The 26,459-nt window shown below is 41.9% G+C and overlaps 1 protein-coding gene across 1 annotated transcript in view; it reads right to left on the bottom strand.

Moving 5' to 3' along the window:
* CFAP299 (cilia and flagella associated protein 299) overlaps positions 1-26,459 on the bottom strand; it is a 244,017-nt gene that overhangs the window by 17,207 nt on the left and 200,351 nt on the right. The window contains exon 4 of the mRNA XM_026081628.1: positions 13,238-13,380. Within this exon, the coding sequence (XP_025937413.1) occupies positions 13,238-13,380 (143 nt within the window). The remainder of the gene's footprint in view (positions 1-13,237; positions 13,381-26,459) is intronic.

The raw sequence follows: 26,459 nt of genomic DNA, 5'->3' as shown, positions 1-26,459 counted from the left end.
GTGGGAGCAAGACTGTGCCTTTTACATGCCCACACGGGACATGAATAAAACCCTGTTCCAGACAGGTTAATGCAAAAACTTCTCGTTTGGCCAAATCATTTTTCGTCTTTTTGAAACAAGTATATTCAGAATTTTCTTTTGCAAATCCTGGGAAGTTTTCTCTTATACAAGCATAATGTAATAAGAATTCTCGTTTGAGTACTGTGTTTCACAGCATAAAAACAAACCCAGCAAAGTCCTTTACATACTTAGCAAAATAACATATTTAGCTAAAGAACATATTCTTAAAGAACGTTGAGTGCTACAGTAAGATTATTTTTATTTTAACTAGTGGGTGCATAACAACAATTGTGACTAAGATTACAAGCCTTGGCTTGTATTTGGAAAACATAGTGATTGTCATCTGCCATAGAAGAGAATTAAGTGACATGGGGAGAAGTGAAAATGTGAAAATGATGGTAGACATCACCACTGCCAGGCAAAACAACAGATAATAAAGTTACAAACTGTGATGGACAAAAGGTATAGACCAGAACTTAGCAAAACAAGGATAGACAAAAACTTCGATGAACCTCTCTCTTTGAAGACAGAATATGCATGCATGTGTGTGTACACAAGAAAAAATGAAGGTATATTGCTCCCAAACAGCACAGTGGTTTTAACAGCAGAAGAATTAGACTTATAGCAGATTATTTACTTCTGGCAATTTTAAATTGAAAACATAGATAAGTTGTTCCCCTCCCTAATGTTTTGAGCTGGATTCTCAAATATTATGATTTATAACTGATGTATTCATTTTTCCCCACATCTGCTTAATGTAGCTAAATACTTTGAATTTGAATGTTCCGTGGCAAAAAATGCATCTCTCCTCACCAAACTAATTCTAATCAGTGCTTTAAATGGTTCCATTAGCTCATAAGAGCATTAAGAACAAAAAAATTACCTTTCCTTCCCCACCTTAAATCTTAGCCCATCTTCCTCCCACCCTTTCTCCTGCTGTTCTTCAGGAAATATTTTCAGTGTGGTTACAACATGTGCGATCTGCATGTGCACAGAAGGCCATAAATCCATATTACCAAATGTTTATCTTAGCTTTTGAACATCTTGGAGAGCATGGTATCAGTATCCCACAAACCTCAGGGTATACCAGCGCAGGAGAGGGAKCTAGCCAGATACCATGTCATTACAAAGAGCATTTTGATCTGGGGGTGTAATGAGAAGCAGAATTGCAAGAAGGTTTTCTCAGTGGCAGCTCTAATGTGTAGGTGCAGGTGCATTACCCAGACAGAGTGCTGAAACAATGCATTTCTGGCATAGCGAAGCCTCCAGCTTGGCTCGACTCTCACAGCTTCACATCCAAACCTTGTTACTAGATCAGGTTGGAATGTCATTCTAAATCCATAGTCTCCAGGCATTAATCAAGAAAGGGGGCCAGCAGGAGGGGGGAAACCCTATTTAAAACTTATAGTAAAGGAAAAACATATCCTCCAAAAATGCTCTATCAGTGAAAGAATTAAGGCTCTTTCCTAGCTTGTGGTCATTTTCAGAGACATAGTAAATACAACCTGGGGGACCCATAGAGTACCTGCAGTTAAGTTGTCATCATGTGCAGATGTATGGTGTCTTTACTACAGCAGTACATTATATTATTTCCTTAAATTGGTCTCATACTTCAGCCCCTGGAAAAGCACCAAAAGAATTTATTGGGGCTGAGAGACTCCAATTGCACCAAACAAGCCCCACTAGGCTCGCTTGGAAAAAGCATGGGAACTCACAGCCACTCGACCATTAAGGCTGAGATCAAAGAGAAGCTGAAAAGCTATGAGAAGTGGGCTGAGCTGCCACCACGATCCAACCTGCAAGCTCTGAAACCTGCTCCGATGCTGCTGAAACGACATTGCATCACCTCCTGGGCTAGGGCTGTGTCACTGTGACCGTCATGGCACCCCCCTGGCATTGGAGAGAGCGGGACAGAGCCTTGACTGAAAGAGATTCTAGTTTCCATGAAAAACACAGACATGAAGAAGTATCATGAGGCTTCCCAAAGGAATGTCCCATTTTGCAAGTTCTCAATAAGCACCTGTGAGCGAGAGGGGAAAAGGAGGCGGGGGAATTACAGAAATTCAGAGACCAAGAGAACTGGGAAAAAGATTTAAATGAAACTAAAGAACAGGAAAACAAAGTCATACACTTATTTCATGGAGGATGAGAAGAGAGGTGTGATGGGTGATATAGGAAAAAAAAACAGGTAAAAAGGACATGACATCCTTTTTAAAGTTTACAGCTTTTGAAATCAGAGGCACATTATTCCTTCTTGGAATCCCCTCTGTTGTCATTAAGTACGTTGCCCTGTCTTGAAGCAGATGAGACTTAAACATAACCCCATTTATGGAGTCATGAACCAAACTTCCATCTACTCTCCACAAGCATGAGGGCCTTTAGGATATTTTGAAAATCAAATCACTATTGTATATCACATGAAGATTTTTACATATATAAATAGGAACTCTGTAGTGTAAACAAACAAAAAAGATTATTCCGAGGTTTTTAGAAAAATCAGGAGAATTGCAGAGAAATGTGTTATTTATCCACATGGATCTCTGCTAGAGGCCAGGAGTTTTGTCTTAACTTTCTAAAGCCCCCAGAGATATACTTTTAAAGCTAGCAYGTGCTGCAGTAAAGTGGCATTTACATGCTAAAGTCAGTGTGCACTGCTTTTTAAGTGTGTATTCCTTTTTAAGGATGCTTGTTGAAGCAAACTAAAAATGATCGCAGTTATACTAACTTGATTTTGATGAAGTATCTTTGGACATGACCACTGCAGTCAGAAAATAAGATCCTATGAGTTGCTCATTTTCATGTAAATACTTACTTTTTACTGAGACGATTTGAGGATGAGCAATGAAATAACTGTAAGTGTAAAACTTTTTCATACAAAGAAAGATTAACTGGTGTCACACAGGAGAAAAGTACATGACATCATGACAATCCAAAAATAAGGAAAAACACAGAGATACTGAACAACTTTCAACTGGAAATACTTTATTGTACAAGATCAAATTACTTGCAAAACTCACTGCCACAGCACAGGATAGAAGTAGATTCAATCTGAAGTACTGAGGAATGTTTCAGCCAAATATTTATTTCAAAGTCCTGATTGCCCAGACCTCACCAAGGATGTGGGAAATCTGGCTGCAAATCCATCATTCATTAGATATTTGATTATTGACATAGCTCACACAGGAGAGATTGAAAAATGCTGCCACAAAAGCCAATAATCACTGAGTTATTCTGTGCTTGTTAGGGATTGTTCTCTGTCTCTCTGGGCTGCTTTCCCCCTCTCTTCCTGCCCCAAAATTTAAGGACAATAGGTTTATTGCAAAGAGGAATTTCCAAAAGTTTTAGGGGAAGTTTTAAAGAAGATAAAACAGATCCCTGATCATCCACAGGTTAAGGAAAAGATGAATTTAAAGAGGAGCAATATGAAGATACCCACTTAAGTAACAGATAGAGACAGCAAACTTYTGCAGGCTTTGTAGAATTGGAAATATGGAGTCAGCACTGCGCTGGTGGCAGGAGAAGCCCCATCAGCTCTCACAGGTCGTTAAACCCAGATCAGCACCCAGGTAGGGAACCCAGACAAGAACATTCCCAACAACAACATGATGCAAAGCCATCATCATCTAAGAATCAGTGAAAAAACTCAGCTCTGGGAACCCCAGTGATCTCTTGTATTAATTCTGGTTCCTGGAGGTTAACACATCATCATGAAACAACCTCTGGTCTTTTAGGCTAGGCACAGGTATGGGCTTTCTGTCACAAGAAATGGGGCTTCACCATTCTAACCTTCTGGGAGAAATTCTGCTTCTGGCAAGACTTAGTGATTATCCAGTTAAACCTTACCATCATTTGCTGCAATTGCACTGCTTTACCTGACAACCAAAGCAACACCTATTATTTATCAATGCAGTGCATAAGAATTTTAGGATAATTTTCACTAGAATAAAGCTGCAGCTAAAGAAAGTACTAGTTATTCCATACAACCATTCATGAAAAAATCTGGACATACCAACTTTAGCCACAGCTATTTCCTTGTCTAACTATAAGGAAAAAGTGGTTTCTCAGACACCCATGTGTGGCAAAAATCACACAGTACTTCACGATCACCACACAGTGCTCTGACTGACATTTATAGGACAACAAACTGAAAACACATTTCCAGAAAAGCAGTCACAAAACTATGGGTCACTCCTGCCTCATTATAAATACTCCTTATACCTACTTTACTAACAAACAATATCCAGATCAGTCACAGCAATGTAAACCAAAGCTACGCTTGCTGAGTCAGAGCAGATTGGCTCCTGTTATATTGTGACCCTGTTGTCCTGGACTGATGAAATGCTGTGCTTCTTTCTCTGCTGCCCAAACTCTTCTCCCCATCCTTCACATACTCTTTTTTCTAACTTAGATTTCAATTAAACCATGCAACTGACCATGGTGAGCAATATTTTAAACTTATGTGCATCTTAATATTTTATGCAAAAACATTCAGTAGTTAAAGCCCCAACCCAGGGGCCTTATTCAGTTTTCTTGCTTGGAAAAGCCTGTAAATACATGCTTGAAGTGTTTTTCTAAATAAGGAAGTAGTTACACAAATGTCTATGTCCCTTGTTTGGGACCAAACCCATTAATTGCTATGGTTTCTATTATTATTGATTACATTGCGGTCATGTCAGAAAGCCCATTCTGCTGGGCACGCTAAAGGGGCCCTTGAAAAGGCACCTTGAAAGGGTTAGGCACGTTCTCCAAGTGTGAGACACGGCTGGTTTTGCGGCACGTTCACTGCCAGATCTTTAGCAAACAATGGGACGATTTAGAACAGCTTGATAAAAACCAGCCCGAGAGCACCAGTGCGTATCTATTGTCAGCATYGCAAAGATTAATTCAGTATCATTTCTGGTGCACATTAAGAGCRAACTAAGGCTTATGGGAAGATACATGGCTATCTCGTGAGGCAAGATACACAGTATTTGATCCTGTGACCTGCAGAGCTCCCTTTGAATAAGTGAATGCACAGAAGAGTAGTGCAAAATTGTTCTTTTTCATTTTCAGAGAATCAGCAAGAGGAGAAAGAACTATCATGTTTAGATCTGATTTCCTTATGCATCTGTCTGTGCATCATAACACTGTCTTCACACAAGTAAACAGCCGTGAATCATTTCTGCTTCTCAAATCACACATGGAAGCTGTAACCCAAATCACATTCCACATAAGCGTTTGGCCAATTTCTATTTTCCAAGATGTTTTTCCTACTGTTCTGTTGTTTCAGGTGATAATTTACTATACTGGCAAAAAGAGCAAGATAGCCTTTGCCTTACATCTCTCTCCTGAAATTTTAACAATTTGCAGTTTCCATTTTCCTATTGCAAATGCATAGTTAGTTTGTTCAAAGCTATAAAAAGCCAATCTCTCCCCTTAAGAGATTTTATCTTTCTTAATAAATTAAAGTTTGAATTGAAAAAAAGAAAGAAATTAAAAGTGAAAGAAGTAATATTTACAGTATTTAAATGTAAGCCAGATGTGGAAGTATAGATCTCCAAATTAAACATTTACCGAGTTGGCAGCGATGGAAATTTCTTCTCGCCCATCCAGACCTTACGTTTGAATGCACTCTAATTTCTGCTTAAACGTCTCTCTGCCATTTGCTCTCTGTGCCTTGTACACCTAAGCGGCAATTAAGAGCTGTCCCCCATACTTCACACAGTCATTTCTCTTGTAGGCAAAACGGCTTCATTTAATCTCCAAAGAGTTTTAAGCCCATGACCAAAAACCATGGGTGCTGAATCCGAGACAGCAACATGCATAAATAGGATTTCTCTGAACCTCTGAGTAAGCTGTAAATACCACTGAAAGCAACAGTAGTTGTAGGTACTGAAAATCCCCCCAAATCAAGCCTTGCTATTTGTGAGTCAGGGTATAAAGTCATATACACGATAAATTCCAGTTACAGGAGAACAAATACCATTATAGAAGGAGAGGACTCTGGAGTCGCAGATAAATACTAAGAGGAACATCTTTTGTTCCCATACCGTTAGGGGAGGGCTCCAGCTGACATGCCTAGACTGACACCAGCCTTCCCTGGCTTCAGCATGAAGAGGGCAGCCTACTTTCACCCCCTCAGCAATTCGTTCTCTCAAAGTCTCAACACCAGCCGGCTTGGCATTATTGGGATAGTGGTCAACAGACACAGAAAGCAATTGGAATCAAAGAACCAGATGGTTTTGTAAACATTAAGTATGATGATAAATGACAGAAAAAAACATATTTACTTTGTGAGGGATAAAATTAATTCTTATCCTCATCAAATCCTTTGAAAAGAGTGTATCTTTCCTAAGAGAGCCAAAGGAAATTACTCCATGGGTCTGCAAAATCCTTACGAAGTTGGGATGCTGAAGAGAGATGAACTTCTTTCCTCAATCCTGAATTATTTTACTTTGCACTATTACTAGCAGTCTGGCAATCCCTGCAGATTAGGGGCTGGATTCTGTCTAATCCTTACTGGACGTGCAGTGAGGAAATGAGGAACGTGTCCCGCGGGGAAGTCAGCTCTGCATTGAGGGGAGCCCAGGAACCGTTCTGGGTGCACCCGGCACGGCCACAGCAGCAGGGAGGCACGCGGGACACGCTCAGCACTCACCAGTAGCGTGGGAATGAATCGCTGCATTTGCTACACACGCCAGGAAAGGGCAAAGATAACTTACTGTGATATAGCACTGCATGTGTAAAATAAACACAAACAAAATGTCCGGTGGCAAAAGTATTTAAGCTTGGGCCACTAACATCAATCACTTAAATCTACAATTAGGTACCCAAATAAAAGTGATTCAATTTTCATTCACAGCTACAACTGACGTTTACAAAATTGGAGATTGCACATTTTAGAAACTCAGGCTGTTCTTCACTAGTTACCTGAAATTAATTTTGGACTGAACCTGTGATCTGTATTCCTAGCATGCAGTCTTTAGAGATGCTAATGACCTTCTGCCTTGCAGGCACTCACTGCTACTGAGAACCTGACTCTTCTTGCATTATCCGTGCTAGCTGGAGAATCACATGTCAAACAGAAATTACAAATGGGGTCGGCAGATTATACCACGCCTGGGTTACCAAATGGTTTCCTCTTTAGAGTCAACTTAAGTACAAACAACACCCGGGCAACTAGAGAAATGGCTAACTGTAGATCTTTCAACACAAGGACAACCTCCATGTTATATTGGCAAAAAAATGCTCACCAACAGAACAGAAAATACCAAAATAAATATAACCTGTTTTCTTCTAATATCCATTCAACATCCTACTGTATGAAAGCTAGAAGGACATCCACAACAACACGTGTCACCAAATACAGACGCGCACTGCCTGTTGTAGATGACCTACTCCTTAATCTAGCTGCCTTAATTAATCAATTTACAGGCAGTGGCATGTTCAGGCCATCAGGCTGGATTATGAGATTACCACAACCCCCGAGTGTGAGTCACTACTGCCTCACTGCTCCTAACTGGGGCTCGGCAAGAGTTTGGTCCTGGTCCTCCTGCCTGCTCCCCAAGGGAGGTGAAGTTCTGCAAATCTTCTGCCTGGCACAGCAGGATTGCCCACATTGGCTGGCATAAGGAAAGTGTAAAAATGCTACCCCATCCCTTTCAGCTCTTGCCTGGGTAAGCAGGGTGGGAGCAGCGCTCCTGTGTAAATTGCTGTCAAATCTACAGGGTAAGGGGGTAGAGCAAGGCAGGGAGAAGTTGCCTCATACCCCATGCTCGGGAACATATTGCTGGCCGTGATCTGTCCTACAGGTCTTTACAGATTAACAGATGGTATCTTAGTATAAACCTGACAACAAAATGGGAGGGAATTCCAACCCCAGTTAATGAATGACTGCCAACTCCTACGCCCACCTGCAGCCGGAACAGACCACAGTCGAACTACAAGAAGCAGAGGGCAGGATCTGATGTGATGGTTCTTGCCAATAACAAAACCCAACATGCTGGGTCTGAAAGTACCAGTGTGTCATGATGCACCTCTATTGCAGACAAGGTATATCACCACAAAGCCCTGAATGTGGCAGCTCCCATGCTTGGCCTGATAAATGCCAGGGGCAAAACCAAACAAGTTTCACTACTGATGAGATAAGGAAATGATTTCAGACCATAGGTTCTAGATTATTCCCCTGAACTAATGTTCTACAGTAAATGGCTACTTACCTGGTCCCATTTTAGAAAAGACAGTGCACTCTAGAAAAAGAAATTAAAACACTGCCATCACAAATTAAGTGTGAAGATAAAACACTACAGTATAGAGTATCATAAATATGATATCTATTGCACTGACCTAGAAAAATAACAAAAAATCAGAGCAGGAGTTCACATAGAACTGAAATAGTGTAATCCTACTGGAAGACATGCATTTAATCCTCATTCACAAATGGAAGTGATAGTCAAAGTATAGCTTATCAGACAGAAGTCTACCCATAATTAGTCTTTTGCTGTCTTCTTTAATTCAGCAGAATATTTTGGTATGGTTGCGTAGAGTGAATATTCTCCATTTTCTTTGAACAAATTGTATTACACTTGTTTCTCATCAGATTACACAAATTAGCTGAGAGGGAATGGATTCAATTACAGTCCAGATTCCAGACCTCTTAAGAACTAACTTACTGCCTAACACATTCCTTTCATTTAATAAACTGGAACCAAATGAGGATAATATCATATAAATAATACTCCCTTGATAGGGCAATGCAATAAAATGGCAAAAATACTCAGAGGAACCAGGTAGATCAAATACAGGGACCTCTGAAATTACCCACTGGATTTAAAGTATGAACATCACATAAACTTAATGGTTCAGTATTTTTATTCTGTACTGTGAACAAGAATTAGATTCAGCGGGCACTTAAGCCCAAGTTTAATATCTCCTGACAACCTCAGACAGCTAATGAAAAAATGTGTTGCAGCAAAGTATTAATTTCCATATTCAAAAAACAATTTTTGACAGCTTTGCATGAGATACTAACCCTCCCACAAAATCAAAAATTTACACTTCAATCTGCCAAATGACTAAAAGTAAATACGACCACAAGTAAGGGCTTTGTAAAGCTCTGAGTGAGGCCGTTTCCCCAAGAGACTAATTCTTTAAAAAGGAAGGCAGCATCTTGGAACAATCTAAACTGATATGACAGAATTTAGAAACAACCATTCTTGACTGAAACACCCAGCTATTCTTTAAGCTTCAGATATAGGATATGCCCCCAATGCTAAGACATTTTTATGCCTGCCTAAACACAGAAGTATCCAAAAAGAAGAAGAACGTGATGAAAAGACTGATTTCAAGTTAGCCAAGAGATTAAAAGATGAAGTCACGTAACTCTACATACAGCCAAGATATCGCCATTCACATACAACATTTTTGATGCATTTTGAAGGAGCCAGGTAGAAAACAAAGAGGCAGAAGAACAAGGTAGTCAAGATGAGACATGATCATAAAATGTAGAATTAACTGCATGAAAACTCAGTCAGTTTAGATGACTGAAGAATGGCTAAAGACAGCTTTGATTACAGCCTATGAAATCACAGCTTGTCTAATACTAAAGCTTTATTTAATCCAGCATACAAGGACAGAATTTAGTAATGGAAGTTAAAATTTAGACTCAAACCAAGAAATAGAAAATTTGTAACTACTAAATTTTATGGTGTGTGTTATGCAGGAGATCAGGTTAGATGATCCTTGTCATTCTTCCTCTCGGACTTGAAATCTAAAAAAATATAGACTGAGAAGAAACTATCAGTGGTGCACTATACTGAATGGATAACAGAGGAAACATCAGTCACAGAATAAAATGAAAAGCAATTCAGTTTAAAAATGGCTGAAAAGAAATATTCCAAGCAGAAAGCATTATTAAGAATGTGTGGAAATGGGAGATGCTTTCTGAGAAGAGATTTTTACCATTTAGCTTTAGATAACAGATGTGCATTTAGACTCAATCTGCTGCTGTAGTTTGGAAAACAATCCACATTTCATGTTCAAAGCTTAGAGAGATGCAGGTTGGGATACACTTTGAATCATTATTACTGTTTATATATTACTATGGACAATCTTTTATTTTAAAACCTAGGTGCAGAATTGATCATTTTTTCCACTGGATACACACCACGTTCTAGTGATTGAAAATATCCTGTGACATAGAGCTGAAGTTCAGCAAACCAGATTAATTTTGTATTTAAAGTTTTTCGAGGTCAAATCACAATTAGTGGCCACCTTTTCTTCTGCCCATCGTTTTTCCAAAAGCAAGGCTGCAGACCACCTAATTCTTATGCAGGGGGAATGAAAATACAAGATYGCTAAGTTTAAAGGGTTCTGTTTACCCCTCAATGCGGTCAAGAGAGGAAGTGGTAGAGGAGAGCTGATAGATGTATTCTTAACCCTGGAGAGCAGAACTGTTTAAAGTTACACTAAGATCCCCAAACATTGCTCCTGAGGACACCTTCTAGGCAGCAATTTGATGAGAAAATGCCAGCAAATGCCAAAAAGAAACTGTTTATGCCTTACCTTACTGACAATTACTGTTCTTCTAAACTAAATGCCTATTAATATATGCTACTATTTTGACTTTTATAAATTTTCCCACAAAAAAATATTTCATGTAGAGTCAGAAAAACACTACGTGAAAGCTCCAGCAAAATGAGCCAAATTTTTATCACTCTGAGGTCTATATATTTAATACGTTCACATATACCAACTTTATTTGCTACTGCCACTGTATGTGCAAATGTCTCTCTACATTCAGGTGTGTGTGTAGATACAGTAATTGCATACACAAAGGGTGCAAAAAATGCATGCAGACTTCAGTTGTGGTTTGATGAAAATACAAGCAAGGAAGAGTGACAGAACTCAGCTTGCTGGAGGGACAGATTGGTTGTAAGCTATGAACGCCAACTGGTGCAGTTTCCCCAAAGAGGCCAACTTGTCTTCAGCCTGGGAGCAGCAGACAGTGTTGCACTCCATGACTCCTGAAGCAAGCCAGAGCAGGCTGGGACACTGGCAAGGGTGTGCAGATGTCCCGGAGAAGGACTCTGTGTTCCTTTGCTAAGCTTAGAAAAATTAACTGGGAATTACGGGTTAAAGGCAACTCACTGGTTTTGAACTCCTACAGGACTAGCCAAGTCTTTCCCCCTGGGCTTTTTCATGCCTGCTCTCCATCTGTCCCATAACGTTCTCAATGTTAACAAAGAGAGGGGCAGCAATGAAACATCCTGCTCTGCAGGTATCTAACTGAAGCAAAAAGGGAGGCGTGACAAATACAGYGGGCCATGGACTACATAAATGGCATCAGGGCTGAAGAAATTCTGTAATGTGACGGAGATTTTATGAAAATTAGGCCAATCTGTATAGGTGATACATCATGGTCCACATTGTTTGACCATAAAGGAAAGGTTTCTTCTTTAGCCAGTGTACAAAGATGGTGTGACTGCACTACATATATGTATGCATATTTATATATATTTCTCTCTATATATATTTCTATATATATGTATATGAACCTCATTAACTACACTGTATACATTCATACACATCTATAAATAAAACAAAATCGTCGTGGTACTGTGCCGGCTGAATCTGAATCTATGTTCAGCTGATATGTTCAGACGCAGTTTTGCATGGGTAACATTCAACTTCTGAAATCTAATATATAAGTAATGCTTTATCCCTTTTGCTAACAAAGAGGTAAAATGAAATAGCATATGAAGCTATATTCAACCATAATTGAACACACTAAGTTGTCCATCAAGAGTCTGCAGCTCACCCTAGTTTTGACACAAGGGATAGAAAAAGAGATTGAACCACACACTAAACGAGACATTTTTCAATACAGAATAAACAGGACTTAGCACAGCTATAGGATACAACGGTGACATTTTGTATTGCATATGACATCAATGACTTAAAAGGCTTAGGCATGAGTCACCAATAGACTCCAAATATATAGCAAAGCAGACACAATGTTATGTCCATTACTGTTCTTAATTCAATCATAAATGAAACCCAACTTTCATCCTTGTGATTTAAAAGTGTAAAACTGGGAATTTTGCTTCCCATTGCTGTAATGCTACGAGACTCCAGTGTGTTTCTTTGCCTCATTACTGACATCTGCTGTCCCACAAACAAACAGCACAAAAATTCAACAACACGCTTGCCCTCTCCTACACTCTTTCCCGCTTTCTCTCTCTGTAACTCATACCAAAATTTGACTGAACAGTATTTGCAGGGATTTCCACTGCTTCCAGAGGGGCTATTTACATTATAGAAAACCATTCTCCCTGAAGGTGGAGAAAATGCAGCAACTCCTTATTCTTCACACCTTTTTACCAGGAGATAATAATTGTGTATGACATTGCAGCTAGTTGTTCACAGTTCTTAACTTTTATCAGGTGGAAACGGGAAACTTCCATAATAATTCACAACCCCAGCCCACTGAAATTTTTACCGTTTCCTCCCCAGTCACCAACAGTACCCAGCCTGTGGCAGCGCTCAACACTGTCCCACGCCCCAGTGAGACTTGAAGCTCTGCTGCGCCATGTCTCTAGAACTTGGCCTTCGCAAGCAGAAGTGCACAAACATACCTCATGCCTCTGTCTGTTGGCACACAGGCACCAGATACATTTTAAGGAAAATAGTATTCTTCAGTGAAAAGCGCACCGATGACTTTTGTCATTAGCTACTGGTAAAACACCATCTTATTTGCCACTGGAAGACTTCTGCCCTTCACACACTTCCRAAGCAAAGCGTACTCCTGGGAATGCTGTGGAGACCAGGGAAAGCCAGGGATGTTCTGGCAAAGGCTGACTGGGATAAGTCAGCAGTTACTCAGTGTGCCACGTCTCCAGAGTTATGCTCATACTGTTCTAAGCATGTTGCTATTTATAGACTCCAAAGGTTAAGGAAAGATGTGGAGACAGGCGAAGGTTGTATTGTCCATGTAACGTTTTATTCTCTGGACTAAATCAAACTGACATGGTCCTTCCTTAGACTTGTTCTCTGTAACTGATCCATGGTATTTATCTTCCAGTGAAAAACAGTTTCATAAACCATTTTCCTACTCAAAAACATTTCAATCTCCCTCCCTCTCTCTCTCTCTCCATATTGCCTAAATGCAAATAAATGAAAACMAAGTCTAGATAAATACCTCAGATCAGTGTTCCGTGGGAGAAGTCTTTTCTTCCCACTGAAGTAGACTTCAAAGTCGTCTGTTGTCAGTCTGTGCGCATAGTCAATGTATGCAGACACCTCCTGGCGATGAGAATTCCGGTCACGAATGAAGATTATGGACTGGAAAATACAAAAAATGCCACATGTGAGGGATGGAAACATACATATATGCATAAATTTCTATATTAAAACATATTTAGAGATTATATAAACATTTTCAGCTCCACCTGGGGTAGGCTTTTATTTGAAATTAAGACACTTAAATTATGACATATCAGTTTTAATACATGCTAGGCAAGATTCAGTTGCCTAAACACATCATGCGAGATGCCCTTGTGTATTCCTCCATGCCTCCAGCCGCTCCTTCCGGAGGATATGGATTCTCTATAGGTCCTGGGTCATATCTGCTGGCCCTATGCAGATAATCCTAATGCAGTCAAATRCCATTAGACATGTATTAAGCAAGTGAACTGAGTCAAGAGTGTTTTTGTTTGACCAGTCTTCAATGCTACAGTCCRTGCAGTAACTACGGACCAAAGCAGATGGTGGGAAAATGTTTTTCATTTTGGGGTTCATCTCTACACCAAAAGCAAAGCTTATTCAACTCAATATTCACAACAGATTTTTAGATTTTCAGATAGATGAGTGGCTGGAAATTGGCCATACACCTCTCTGTTCTGTGTTATGATCCAAGCACAAAGCAGATTTTGCCAGCCCCCTCTCTCCCAAGACAATCCCTGTGCCATTTAATTCCTGACTGTTAATGAGTACTAGAACAAAAATCTGATGATTTAAAGACAAGCAAACAAACAACAAAAAAATCTGCACATAGAAATACAGCCGACTAAAGCAGGATGGGTATAAGTAGGAGAACACCAAGAAGAACAGAATTACTAGTCACAAATTCCTCTTCGGGACTCTGTAAATTACCCATTTAGTTTTTGAACCTACACATGTCAGTACTGAATTCAAAGTGGCAACAAGGCACCTGGAGAACAGCTACATATTTAGTAGCCATTCTGGCTGAGAGAGATTACTTTTTGTGTCACACTAGGAAGGATAGAATAAACTGGCTCTAATACTGCTGCTGAGATGCAAGCCATGGAGAAAAACAGTGATGGGATGGTTTTCTGTACTACCTGTTGTTGAGACCTCTGTTTCTCACTCACTTTCTACTGTTTCTTTACCTTTTACTTGCTTTAGTGTCCAAATGAAAGAATAGGTTGGTAGAAGGCAATTCTTCTTGACAAGCTTCCACAATGCAAAAAGCACAGAACTGGTAGGATGAGTGTGGGCTTAGAAGGGTTCTTGCACCCTGGGGCCCACACATGAAAAACTAAATACTTAATGTAGAGATTATTAGGCAGGTGAGATATGAAAGTATTTTTTTAGCTGTATGCATGCTTGTTTTTACTCAGCTGAAATCAGGTGATATTTCTTTCTTAAACATGGGGAAAATTGAAACAATACAAGATGGAACTCTTTCAAAAGACATTTTTTATTTTAACAGCAGCAGATTTCTAGAGTGTAATGGTTTATCTGGCAAGCCATTGTTATCCTCAAGACACGTTTCCTTTTCCAATTTTGTGTTTAATTCCATCAAAACATGTGTTACTCATTTTGCAATTTTGTACCATCAGCACTGTTGATACAAAGAGCCAGAAGACTCTTTTGCAATACATCTGACCATCTTGAAATGCAGCTCCTCCCTGCTTCCAGGGCACCTTCTTTTGAACAACTGATTTATGAGTCTGGAAGCCAGGTAAGGGCAGATACAACACAATGGAAAAATGAATCTTTCTCCCTGGCATAGGGCAAGAACACTGCACGTTGCAGGAACGCTTAGATACCAGTCGGGGTGTATGTTATCCACCTGAACAACGGATTCATCATCCCTCAGAGGAATTAGTTTTAAATAAATACCTTGAATTGCTGAGTATGAGCCAAACATTTAAAAAAAGCTGGCAAATCTTATGTTATTATTTGCAATATTAAATGCAAAGGGTATCTTTCAAGTCTCTTCCGCTTATAAAATTAATCTCCAAAAATAGTGCTCACATATAATCAGCTATAAATCAACACAAAATGAAAGGCAAGCATCAAATCTATCATCAAAATTGCTTTATGAACTCCAAGAAATCAACCAAAATATCTAAGCAAAAATGTTCTATGTTAAAGGTACACTTTTGAGGCCTTCTCAAAACTAAAGGCCTTTGATCCTTCTCATCTGTCAACATTGTTTCTTTTCATTCTTCACCCCATGATTCATTTCTAACCACCTATAAGCATTCATTCATTAAGCTATGAATCCACTCAGATTTTCTTAAGATGTTCTGAACTTTTTAATTTCGTCAAATCTTTCTGCCCCAGAGAAGACTTGTATAATTTTTTCCTCCCAGAATGATAAAGCTCTTCTCTTAAAAAGAAAATAAAAACAACACAAAACCCCACGATAGAAAATTCTCTCCCAAAGGGCTCTTCATTACCACCTCTCCTTTGTCTCTAACACAGCTAACTATTAAGCATGGGGTTTGTGCTTTACATCTATCTGTAAGTTTTGAAGGACTTCTTACATGGTGAAAGGTGGAAAATCTTAAATTTAAAATGGTGCTTAAAAAGTACACTCACATATAGTTTTGGGGCCTAAAAACTGAACCTATTTCCAACTGGGGTAAACTGATTTATAATTACTACAATTCAGAGGAAATCAGCAACATGGAGTTCATCTTACTACTTTACTGATGAGAAGTAAGAGGCACACAGAAGTTACCTTTTGAGTTTGATGAAAGGTTGAGCAGTTCTTGTACTCTCAATGAACTAAAGAGCAGACTCCATTGCCAAAAAACAACGTTGTGCCTGATCCATTCAGCCAGAAATTTGGCCCACACAGGCCTGCACATTCCTACCGAAAACAATCAGTGATACTGCTGCTTTTGCGAGAGCCATAGGTAATTCACCTCTCTTGTTGGACACAAATGAAATCCGCATTTTGCCACTCAGAAAACACATAGGAGAACATGCTTCTTAGCTATATGCAACAGGGACAAAAAGCAGTAGATTCAGAAAGCCTTGGCTGTATTAAAGGACTGTGACTCACCCAAAAGAACAAATAATACACATTTCCTTCTTCTGAAATTCAGGCACGTCTCAAAAATGTGGCCACCGCACTTGGAGCGAGGTCAGCCGTTCCRCGCGCTCCAATATTGACGTTGGAGGAGGCAGCCGGAGAGGCGCGTCGGGGCCAATGCTCGCCGCAGCGAGCACAGGTGGGACTACGGCTGCGGGAACCCTCTGCCAACTGCCTCCTCCTGCGTGGGTTTTACCAGGCAAGGGGAACTGGACTCGCATCCTGCCTCTCCGGCTGCAAGGAGGTTATAAGACAAAAGCTCTAACTCTTCACAGGTGGCGCGACGGGAGGTTTAAACCTCCAGAGAAGGGGGATGCCGAATTTATAGAGAATACTGGAGGGGAGAGGCTGAGGAGGCCGACAAAGCTTAACATCTGAAAAGCATGTGCTGGGACAGAATATGATCCCACGCTTTTCTGTTTATCCTTCTCATTTCCATCTTCAGTGATGTGTTTTTACAGCAGATAAATATTGGGARATGCCAATGCTTTGATTATTACAGAGCTATTTGCATCTGCTGCTTCCTATAGACAGAAGCAGAAGATCTGTAAGGAGCTGCAGCTGGGCTATGTTAAACATGGGGGCACGTACGTGAAAGGACTAATGCAACCTGTTGTATTTCAAACCAGATATTGGAAAAAAAAAATAGAAACCACTGTGAATAACCAATTCATCCGGACACTTCCTGGTGTTTTTCAACTACATGGTATATTTTTCCAATTCTGTTGCCATCAGTGTTTGCCTTTTAATGTGCAGCTCTACCAGGCGATTCCAGTAAGTGCATTTCTTCCATCCAGAGAACATGAAAATCAATTCAAAACTTGCATTGATTTCCACAGGCTTGAAATCAGCTCCGAAGCTGACAGTCAGAAACATGGAAAGTAGGAAAGTTAGATGGGGATAAACATGGAAAGAAAATCAGCTTCTGAGTACTTCCAACACAGGTACRAACTTGAAGTGCTAAGGTGTTTCATTTTCAATTCAATGCCTGTATTTATTTCAAATTCTAGAGGTTCAGCTAATTTGAATAATCTTTTGGGAATTTTTCTATACCAAACCTAAACAACAAATCTTTTGGGAGTTGCATACCATGCTACACTCTGCTTCCTATAAATCCATAAACCGACAAATATCGTATATATTGGGCAGGCCTTCTTGTTTGTGGCACACACACCCCCTATTAATCACACAGATCCACTTCAGCCCCCTGCATGCATTTCTAAATGGAATAGCACCCTAGGGGCTGTTTCATCCACCTCATTCAAACCAATGAAACAAACGTGTGTGATCTTTGTGTCATGCTCCAAATTCATGAAAAAGAAAAAAGAGGTATCTGAAAAGCTGTTCAGGCAGGAAAAACACAAACACAGCTTTCCTTTGGCCATCATTTCAGTAAACACTGCGGACCTGATTCTCACATATATTAATGCCATTATATACTGTTCAGGGAGTATAAAAGGATTTTAAAAGAGGCACAAATTACACATACCTCCTGCTTACAGTTTGCTTATACTTCACTAGCCTTAGGGTGAGTAAGAGTCAGACTAGACTGATTTTTGTACTGGGTTTCCTGGAGGCATCAAACTGCACCCTCTTCAGACTGTGCTTCAAAAGCTACTAAAATCATCCAGTTAAAATACAGGCTCATACAGCCATGAAGGTCTTCTACCTTAATCTTAATGGAACCAAAATATTCCGGGTACAATTTCCACACGGAARCCGAGAAAACACCGTCTGAGCCTGGGTCTACTTCCATTTGTGAGCTTTCAAGTTGTAAGAAAAAAAACCTTCAAAGCCTGCCCGTGAAACATTTCCATATGCATTATTTCATGCATTTAAACATGTTTCCTCCAACTAGTTTTGCTTCCCAGCAAGCCCTCATCACAGACACCAAAATGCTAAGACTTGCCCAGTACTTGGGGTATATTTTTATATGCCCTGTGAGACAGGTTTAAAGCTCATCAAAGACAGAAGACCTGCTTCCACTGACATCTGTGAGAACCGATCAGACTTGCAGGGTTTGAAATGAGTTTGAGAATCTGATCAGAACCACGACGTTTGGTGAAATGCAGCAGGCAGACCACTAAGAACGTAAGCATTAAAGCTGGAAAAATGAATGCATTTTTTTCCGCTTTTGTTAATACTACAAGTAAGAATTACATTCCTCATATTAAAAGCCAAAAGCTAAATCGGAGACTTTAAAACATTCCAGCACTGAAGGATCGTTTCAGTTTCGAGCATCAGGCTGGGAATGAAGGGATTTATGGAACCTGTCGCCCACCACGCAGCTTCTCTGAGCCCCGCTTTTCTCTTTGGGAAACTGATATGAGTAGCTGCCTTGAATTGCCATAATGTGGGGATAGTCTTGGTGTGCTGTTGAGTAATGGGTTTTTCTAAAGAAAAGACACTGATGGAGCTAAGCCTTCAGAGAAAGAAGCCAGATTTGTGAGAATCACCCACAGACTAGAACGTTGTCTTGATTTTTTCAGAAGACAAAACAGCAAATGAGCCCCCCAAAACCCAGGCCTTTCTTCTATGTTGGCAAAGCTTATAGTGAGGGTTAACATTGTTTATAAGATCAATTAATATCCTTGGGCAGGGGTAAAAAGAGCAGATACTTTGGAGGATCTAAACCTGAAGGTGTGTGTCAGTCATCTGATAAGAGCTCTTAGCTCTCCCTAAACCCTTGCCTTCCCTGTATCCTTACACGAGAGTGTTGCTACTCCGAAAGCAAAACATTTTAATACAGGCTTTTCCTTAAGCACTTATTCAGTGCAAGAGGTGAGCACATCCTAAGTATAAATTTCAGCAGGTTTTTAACTGCATCCAAGGACTTTGCTGGGCTGGGACCTCCAAGATGGCAAATAAACCAGAGCGTGCCATGATTCAGCTTACTCAGAAATGCTTGATATGGAGACATGCTGAAGTTAAATGTAGCTGAGGAGACAGATCATATGGGAAAATCAAGGGGCCAGCTCTGCTGTCTGGTGAAACAGTCTTGCAACACAAGTGCTTTAAAAGCACGCCAGATTGAAGGTAGATGACGGGAAAGAAAAGGCGGACAATATTTAGGAGACAGTAATTCCCTGAGAAAGCTCTTTTCACGTGGACAGCATCATAGGTGGGGACCCAAAGGTCCAAGCACAGCCAGCCTGAAAGGGACAGGTTTAAAATACATTATGAGTTAAAATACATTTTTAATGAGTAGCCATTTATTTTTCTCGCATAGTGTTTGGCYTTATTTGCCACCTGCAGATCATGTTACATCTAATAGAAATACCAGCGGGCAACAGTAGTCAGAGAAAGGCCCTCACCTCTATATCTTTAAAACAGATGCTATTACCATTTCTGCTTTGCAAGTAAGAATAAATTGCTGACCTGTTCTTTTGGCTAGCGGAGAGTGAAAATAGCATATAACATAGACCTACAGTTTGGGATTTTACCTTTCGCACAATTTGATTTGGGGGGAAGAGAAAGGGGAAACTGGAACAGAAATATGTTTTCCTTTTAGCAGAAGTATTGAAACACCACTAAAATGAACCTAGAATGGGCTGGGCGTACATTCTCATATTTTCATCCGGGAATACCATTCTCTCACTTATTCTAACTTTGAAGCGTTTCTAAAACTTGTTATACATCGGAAATTACCTCAGTTTCCTTTTCCTATGCTCAAAAACGCCAATCAGCTTTTTGCAAAACGTGCATCTTTTACCTACTGCTCTACAAAAGAAGGAAAAACAAGGAGTTTCAGAGTAAGCACAGGATCACTGCAGCCTTTAGTCTGCTTTCTTCTAATCTATCCAAAATAAGCAGGATGTGGTCTAAAGGCAAGTGCAATCAAAAAAAAAAAAAAAAAGCCATCTTAACACACACACGCACAAATATAAAATATATATCTGCCTTTTTTTTCCCCCCTCACTTAAAAGATCTTCAGGCTCTGACTAATTTAATTACATAACATCTCTCTGCACTTTCAGTGTTTAGGAAGGCAGTGCCGGGCTCCAGCCCCCCGAGCGGCAGCGGCCGGCGCTGCCCTGCGACACCCCGGCATTTGCAAGCACTCCTTGATATTGCGTTTAGTTGGCAGACACAGGCAAACAAAAACTTAGCAGGAACATAAAGCAGATGCGTACTCTACTTTTTGTCAAACGCTAAAACTCTTCTGCGGTTCGCAGAGACCTAGCTCATAGCAGTGTCGCAGGAATAACACTGGGAATAGATCACACAGATGCTAAAATCATTACTCGAGGCCCCGTGCTGCAGCTCTTAGACCTGGTACAGCTTTCACTGAGGCAAGCAGAAGATGGCCGTGTTGCAGGAGCTCAGGCTTTCCATAATGACCACCTCTACTCTGCATTTACGCACCAGGCAGAAGGGCATCAAAGGCAGTACTTCGGGGAATATTTTCAAGGTAGAGGGGCACCTGGGCAAGATCCTGAGAAGAGGGTTGCTCTCCCGTGCCACGTACTCGATTCTAGAGTCAGTCCTAGCTCTGCAGCACATGTCCTGCACCTCATTCTTTTTTTTTTTTTTTTTTAAGAGCCAAGCACTGACAGGATTTAAGAGGAGCAGTCCAGCTGTGGTATTCAAACACCACAGGAACCACTAAGGAACTGAGACGCTGCAGATGTGGTTCTCAGTCAGAGGGGCTGAGTTCATTGAAAAAGCCAGCCTGCGAGTGCCTAATGTTCTCATCTGTGAAACCGGGCACCTTCACATTTGTGCTCCGAGGACAGCAGCCCTTGTGTAGTTAGACTGCACAATCTACCATCTTTGTACAAGTGAGTACCATGTCTCACTGAATTGGGACGTCTAGCCAGGATCACAACTTTGACCCCAGCAGCCCTACAGGCAGCAAGCGGCGGGGGCAAAGCTCTGCACGTTTGCCTTGAGGCGACCGTGGTCTGTGAAGCACGCCCAAAGCCTTGCATATACGTTGTCCCATGAGATGAGCCACTCCGAGCTGGGCCCGCTCCGCCGCTCGACAGYGGTCAGAAGGCCACAAGGCAAGAGATGCACAGCAAAGCTTGTCCTGCTTAACACTTTGCTGTGTTTCACTGGTGTGCTTCTGGGCATGTTTCAGCACACACACACTAAACTGAACCAACCTTTTTTGAACCTGAGAAGCAGTGTTTGTGGGAAAGAATGGCTGGCCAACAGGCAGATGTTCTAGCTTTCAACTCTTCAGAAAAAATAARAAAAAAAATCCGGTTACCATTCAGAAGAACTGTTTGCTCTGCCTGTGAAACATGCGCTTCCCAGTCCCTTCCTGTTAAGTGTTCAGCAGCTGCTCCGACTGGGAGAAGCTCTGTGGACTGCGAATTTTCTTATCTGTGTAAACAGGGTGTTGCCTCAGTTTGAAAACAATATTCTGGTTGAGAACAGGCTGCTCAGAGAGTGAGTTTCAATTAATTCTGTTAGCATTAAAATAAAGGAGTTTATTAAAAACAGAAATGCACACAGAACGGAAAATTTGCTAAGACAGACCCGAAAAGTCAGCTTTAGCAAGGAGAAGGCAGCCGTACCTTTGGGATTCAGCTAAGGTGGAATAAAGCAAACTTTTTTCTGGAATAGGAGCATTAGCAGCTTGAGTCAATCAAGAATAGTTATTCCAGGTAATTCTCTGAGCAAACAATCCCACAGAATAAAGTATACCATCCTGTGAATGAACTATAAAGGCAATTGTGAATACTTAAAAAAAAAAAAGGGGGGGGAGGGGGAGGGGAGAAAAAAAAGAAGAAAAAAGAAAAAAAAAGAAAAAACAACCCAGGAAACAAAAAACACCCCTCTCCCCCAAGAATCTAGGTCCTGGGCTCTTATTGGGGGGTTGCTTCATTTTGTAATTAAAACAAATCCTCCAAGAGCACTGCAGATGCTTGGTGAAATCTTTCTTTGGAAGCCAACTCTTCTTTAAAGCTGCTGAAGAACTACAAGTCTTTTAGTTAATTCAGAGACAAAAACGACCCCCAAATAAATACATGATCAGTACATTAAGAGAGGAGGCTGAGGGAAGAATACAAAAGTCACCGACGTGCCATTACCTCACCCTGTTTACATGCTCCTCAGTGAAGGCAGGCTCTTTCTGAGCCATCCTCTTCACCAGGGTGCTGGCTGCTGCAGGGGAAGAGCTATTTCACTCAGACTCCCTGTGTATCCTGGCAGGATACTATATATCACCATATCATGACTACCATGATCCCATAGGAGGTGAGTTGCAAAACAGGGGTTTTCTGGCTGCTGAGGTTGACACTTACCGTCTGCTACAGAATCTGAGCTCATCTGGGCTTCTTCCAAACATCACTGCAAGGTCCCTCCAGCACATGCATTTTCCACAGCTCCACGAATCATTAGCCCGCGAAAGGAACAATATTTCTGTTTGCAAAGACGAAATTTCTTATCCCAGAAAATCACATTGTTTCTTCTTTAATCGCACTTCAGAACTGCCATTTGCCCTGGTGGCTTCCTACAAGCAGCACCCATTTTTTATCCACGGCAGGAATCCCCTGCGTAGCCAGGCACATAAGGCTGAGCGGACGTGCCAGTCCGTCAGGGCGGCTGGCTTTACCTCTCACTGTAACCATGCTGACCTGGGTAGGAGAGCAAAGGGACCTGCAGCAGAGACCGCTGCCACGCAGACGCAGCGTTTGGGTCCCAGCAGGCGCCTGCCTGAGCACCCTCCATGCAACCCTGGCCATGCTGCCCCCAGCCCATGTGATGTCCCCGGGCGCCTGCTGCTGGACAGCGGGAGCAGATGGACACGTGTGGGCTGCAAAGCCTCCCCGAAGCAGCAGTAAGGCACAACAACACCAGCGACCCCCCACCTTCGTTCACCCAGTGCTTGGCAGCAGGCTCAGGAGCAGGCAAGCGTCCTCCCACAGCTCCCCGCAGGTGGGTGCGGGATCCCGGTCTGGCTCCCCGGCCTCCCCCCCCAGCAGCCTTGCGAGTCGAGCTCTCTCTCCTCAGCCTTGATGACCACAGACAGGCCTGGCAGTAAAACCCTGCCGTGGGAGGGGTGGTGGGTGCCCTCTGCACACCCAGGGAGGCCCTGTCCCAGCRGGCGGCCCAACAACCCGCCTGCATTAGCCTGACACTGAAGCAAACCTGAAGGAAAAAAGCACCACTAGCTCCTTCTCTTCTTTCATTTAAAATACATCAGCTTAGTGTGTTTGATGGCTGCACATTTTACTGTCAGTAGCAAGTGATTCTTGCATGTCAACGAGTATTTTCACGTATATTCCAAATCATCATTACAGACGATGCTGTATGAGAACAGTAACTTTGATCAGAAATCTCAGTCAAGTCTGGCAGAAAGAGAAAGGTCTCAGCTCAAGAAACACCGGAAGGAAAGCTGACTGACTCACATCTTCCAACTTTTCTTTAAGACTGATAGGAAATTGTGTCCTTATTCCCATGCCTAAACGAAACCCAGACCAAACTCCTCCTGAGCACACGGTGAGAGCAGTCAGTAATGCACCAAGCCTAGGTGAGGGCATGGACGGCTCCACCTCCCTCCAGCGTTCCAGTGGGCTGAGAGGAAGCAGGAGATATTTGTTAAGATTTTGCCTGTAGCATGCAGAAGGCTGCGCGGGAGCCCGGCACAAGCCAGCATGCGAGCCAGAGCGGCTGTGATAACCCTATTACACACAAGCCACAGGTTTGGAAGGGCCCCCGGGCTCCCTGTTTTTGACACCCTGAAGCCAGTTTCTGCAGCTTGTAGGGTGCAGTGACAGCCGTGTCTGGCAGAAGGGGGCAGGGAGGCAGCTCTCCTGGACTGAGACTACTTTGGCCACACAAACATGTTCATTTACACAATACACCTGATCTTTGTTCTGTACCATATAATTACAAAAAGGCGGAGAAGTGTGTGCTTAAAGTGTATCCTACCGGGTCTGCACAAGCACTAGCTCTGCCAACACACAGACAGTCTCCAACAAGGGTACACAACRGCAAAATAGCACCTGTGTTGGTGCTGTCACCCAAAACAGGTGACAAGGCAGTGATCTGAGCCTGGGCAAGCTCTCTCCATGACTCACAGGAACGTAAGACCATTAGACCAAAGGTCCAGCAAAATCTGTACCTGTTTCTGAAGGGACCAACACCAGATGTCCAGGAAACAGCAGAAGAGCAGGGCAGGTGTGTAGCGCTACTTCCCCAGTGTGGTCTCCTCAAGTCCCTCAATCTGCAGCTCGAGCATTTCCTGAACCAAGGGTGTTTAAGACTAGGCTGTTAGTTTTTCTGATGAGATCTTCTGTACCATCTACAGGACATGTTCTGGGTCGGACAGCAGAAGCAATTGCAAAAGTCGCTGAATAGAAGGTTGGTTCAGGGTTTGTAAAAGTAATCAACACTTTGCCACTCGCTGGTGCTGTGGGAAGTGAACGTGCAGAAAGAAACGTTGAAATTCAAGTTACTTTCCTAGCTAACTTGCTGAAAACATAACATTTCTGTTTATCTTGCTAAAACATATAAAAGCTGCGTAATTATTATACAGGTAAACTATGAGATAAATTAGCAAAAGATTTCAGCCTGGAAAGTATGTGAAAAGAAATGCAGTGCTTTTTCCAAGAATCTCAACTTTCAAAAGTCCATAAATATTGCTTAAGGGTTTGGGGTTTTTTTTTCACCTCGCTCTCCTGTACCTGCGCCATCAGAAGGGCATCAAAGTATTTTCCCTGGCAAACATATAATTTATGAATAAATAAGTAGTGGGGCATGAGAAACTAGAATACTAAGGGTATGCCTTAAAGTCGGTGAAAGGGACTGCTCAAAGCCTGCCCAAACACTGCACAAGCTACATTTCCACGGGTGAGACTGCCTCAGAGACAACAGCAGAGCTGTACAAAGGGGCCTTTTATTCGCACGTTGGTCATTCTTTCTCTTCCTCGGGTGAAAAAAAAAGATAAAAAGATATTTTCTCTTAATTGACCAAGAAACCTTTCGGAGCCCCAGACCYGTCCTGGTTAACTTTCTCGCAGAGCGTGTGAAGAGCAAGCCAGGAGAAGTCTACCCGCGGAGCCTCGGCCGAGCGGCTTCCTCCGGGATGCACAATCGCCCACTGTTCGGCTTCCTGCAGGTGTCTGGGGTGTCAGCTGCCTTCTATTTATTATGGGTTTGCTGTGTACAGGGAGGCAGGCCAGGCCATCAGTAACAACTCTGTGCAAATGGGTCAGGGAAATGAAAATAAAGCCTGTACAGCAGGAACCTTTAGGGTCTGGGGTTTTGCTGGCAAGGCCTGGCCTAGTTCCTCTTTAGGTGCTACTTAAAAATTGCTACTTGTTTGCCTTGGAAGCGACTTCACATAGCAGGGCCTGTGTGAGATATGTGTAGTAGAGAAACCAGCTGGAGGCAGGTGTGCTGCTTTTTTATTTCAACCTCTACCGGAGGAGCACTTCCTCTGCCCAGTTCTGAGGGGTTTTCTTTTTACAAGTCTGTTTATATAATTTGTTTTCCAGTGGGGAAAAATTACTGCAAAAATAGTAAAGGATTCGTTTGCATGACTTTGAACTTTGGGGCTGTGTGTGCGTGTGTGTGTGTCTGCACGCGTGTGTGTGCTGTTTTGTTTTGTTTTTTCGAAACGAAAAAAGAGAACTAGACGTCTTACAATTACGTGAAAAAATATAAGCAAATGCCTTTTGAAATTTAAAATCTTTCCCTATTTACTCAGATCATCTGCTGACCTAAGAGTAAAACGTGAACCACTGCTGCCCATTTAGGTCGACCCTGATCGGAGGACTTTGGGCAGTTACGTTTTTTCTCGGGGACGCGATGAAACGGACTCATGTGTAGCTTTGGCATTAGACAAATAATTCAACTGGAGCAAAGCAGACGTCTCTAAAGCCGCTGTTGAAGACACGGCCTACAGAGCGTACAGGAGGGCGAATGCGGCACAGGCATGCCAGTCGCTGCACTGAGGGTTTCGGCTCAGCGCAGGTCGCATAGGCAGGCTGTCAAAACCAGCTCGGGAAATTAAATGAGGAAAACAGATCTCTGTGCTTACGCTGCTGGACAACCTGTGGCACCAGCAGCTCAGCCACCCTATGGGGCTCCAGCTAGGGACAGAGGATCCAACAGA

This window comes from Apteryx rowi, unplaced genomic scaffold, assembly GCF_003343035.1.
Source record: "Apteryx rowi isolate R43461 unplaced genomic scaffold, aptRow1 scaffold_557, whole genome shotgun sequence".
Taxonomy (NCBI): Eukaryota; Metazoa; Chordata; class Aves; order Apterygiformes; family Apterygidae; genus Apteryx; species Apteryx rowi.
Note: the sequence above shows the minus strand (reverse complement) of the source record. Positions and strands in the feature narration are given on the sequence as shown.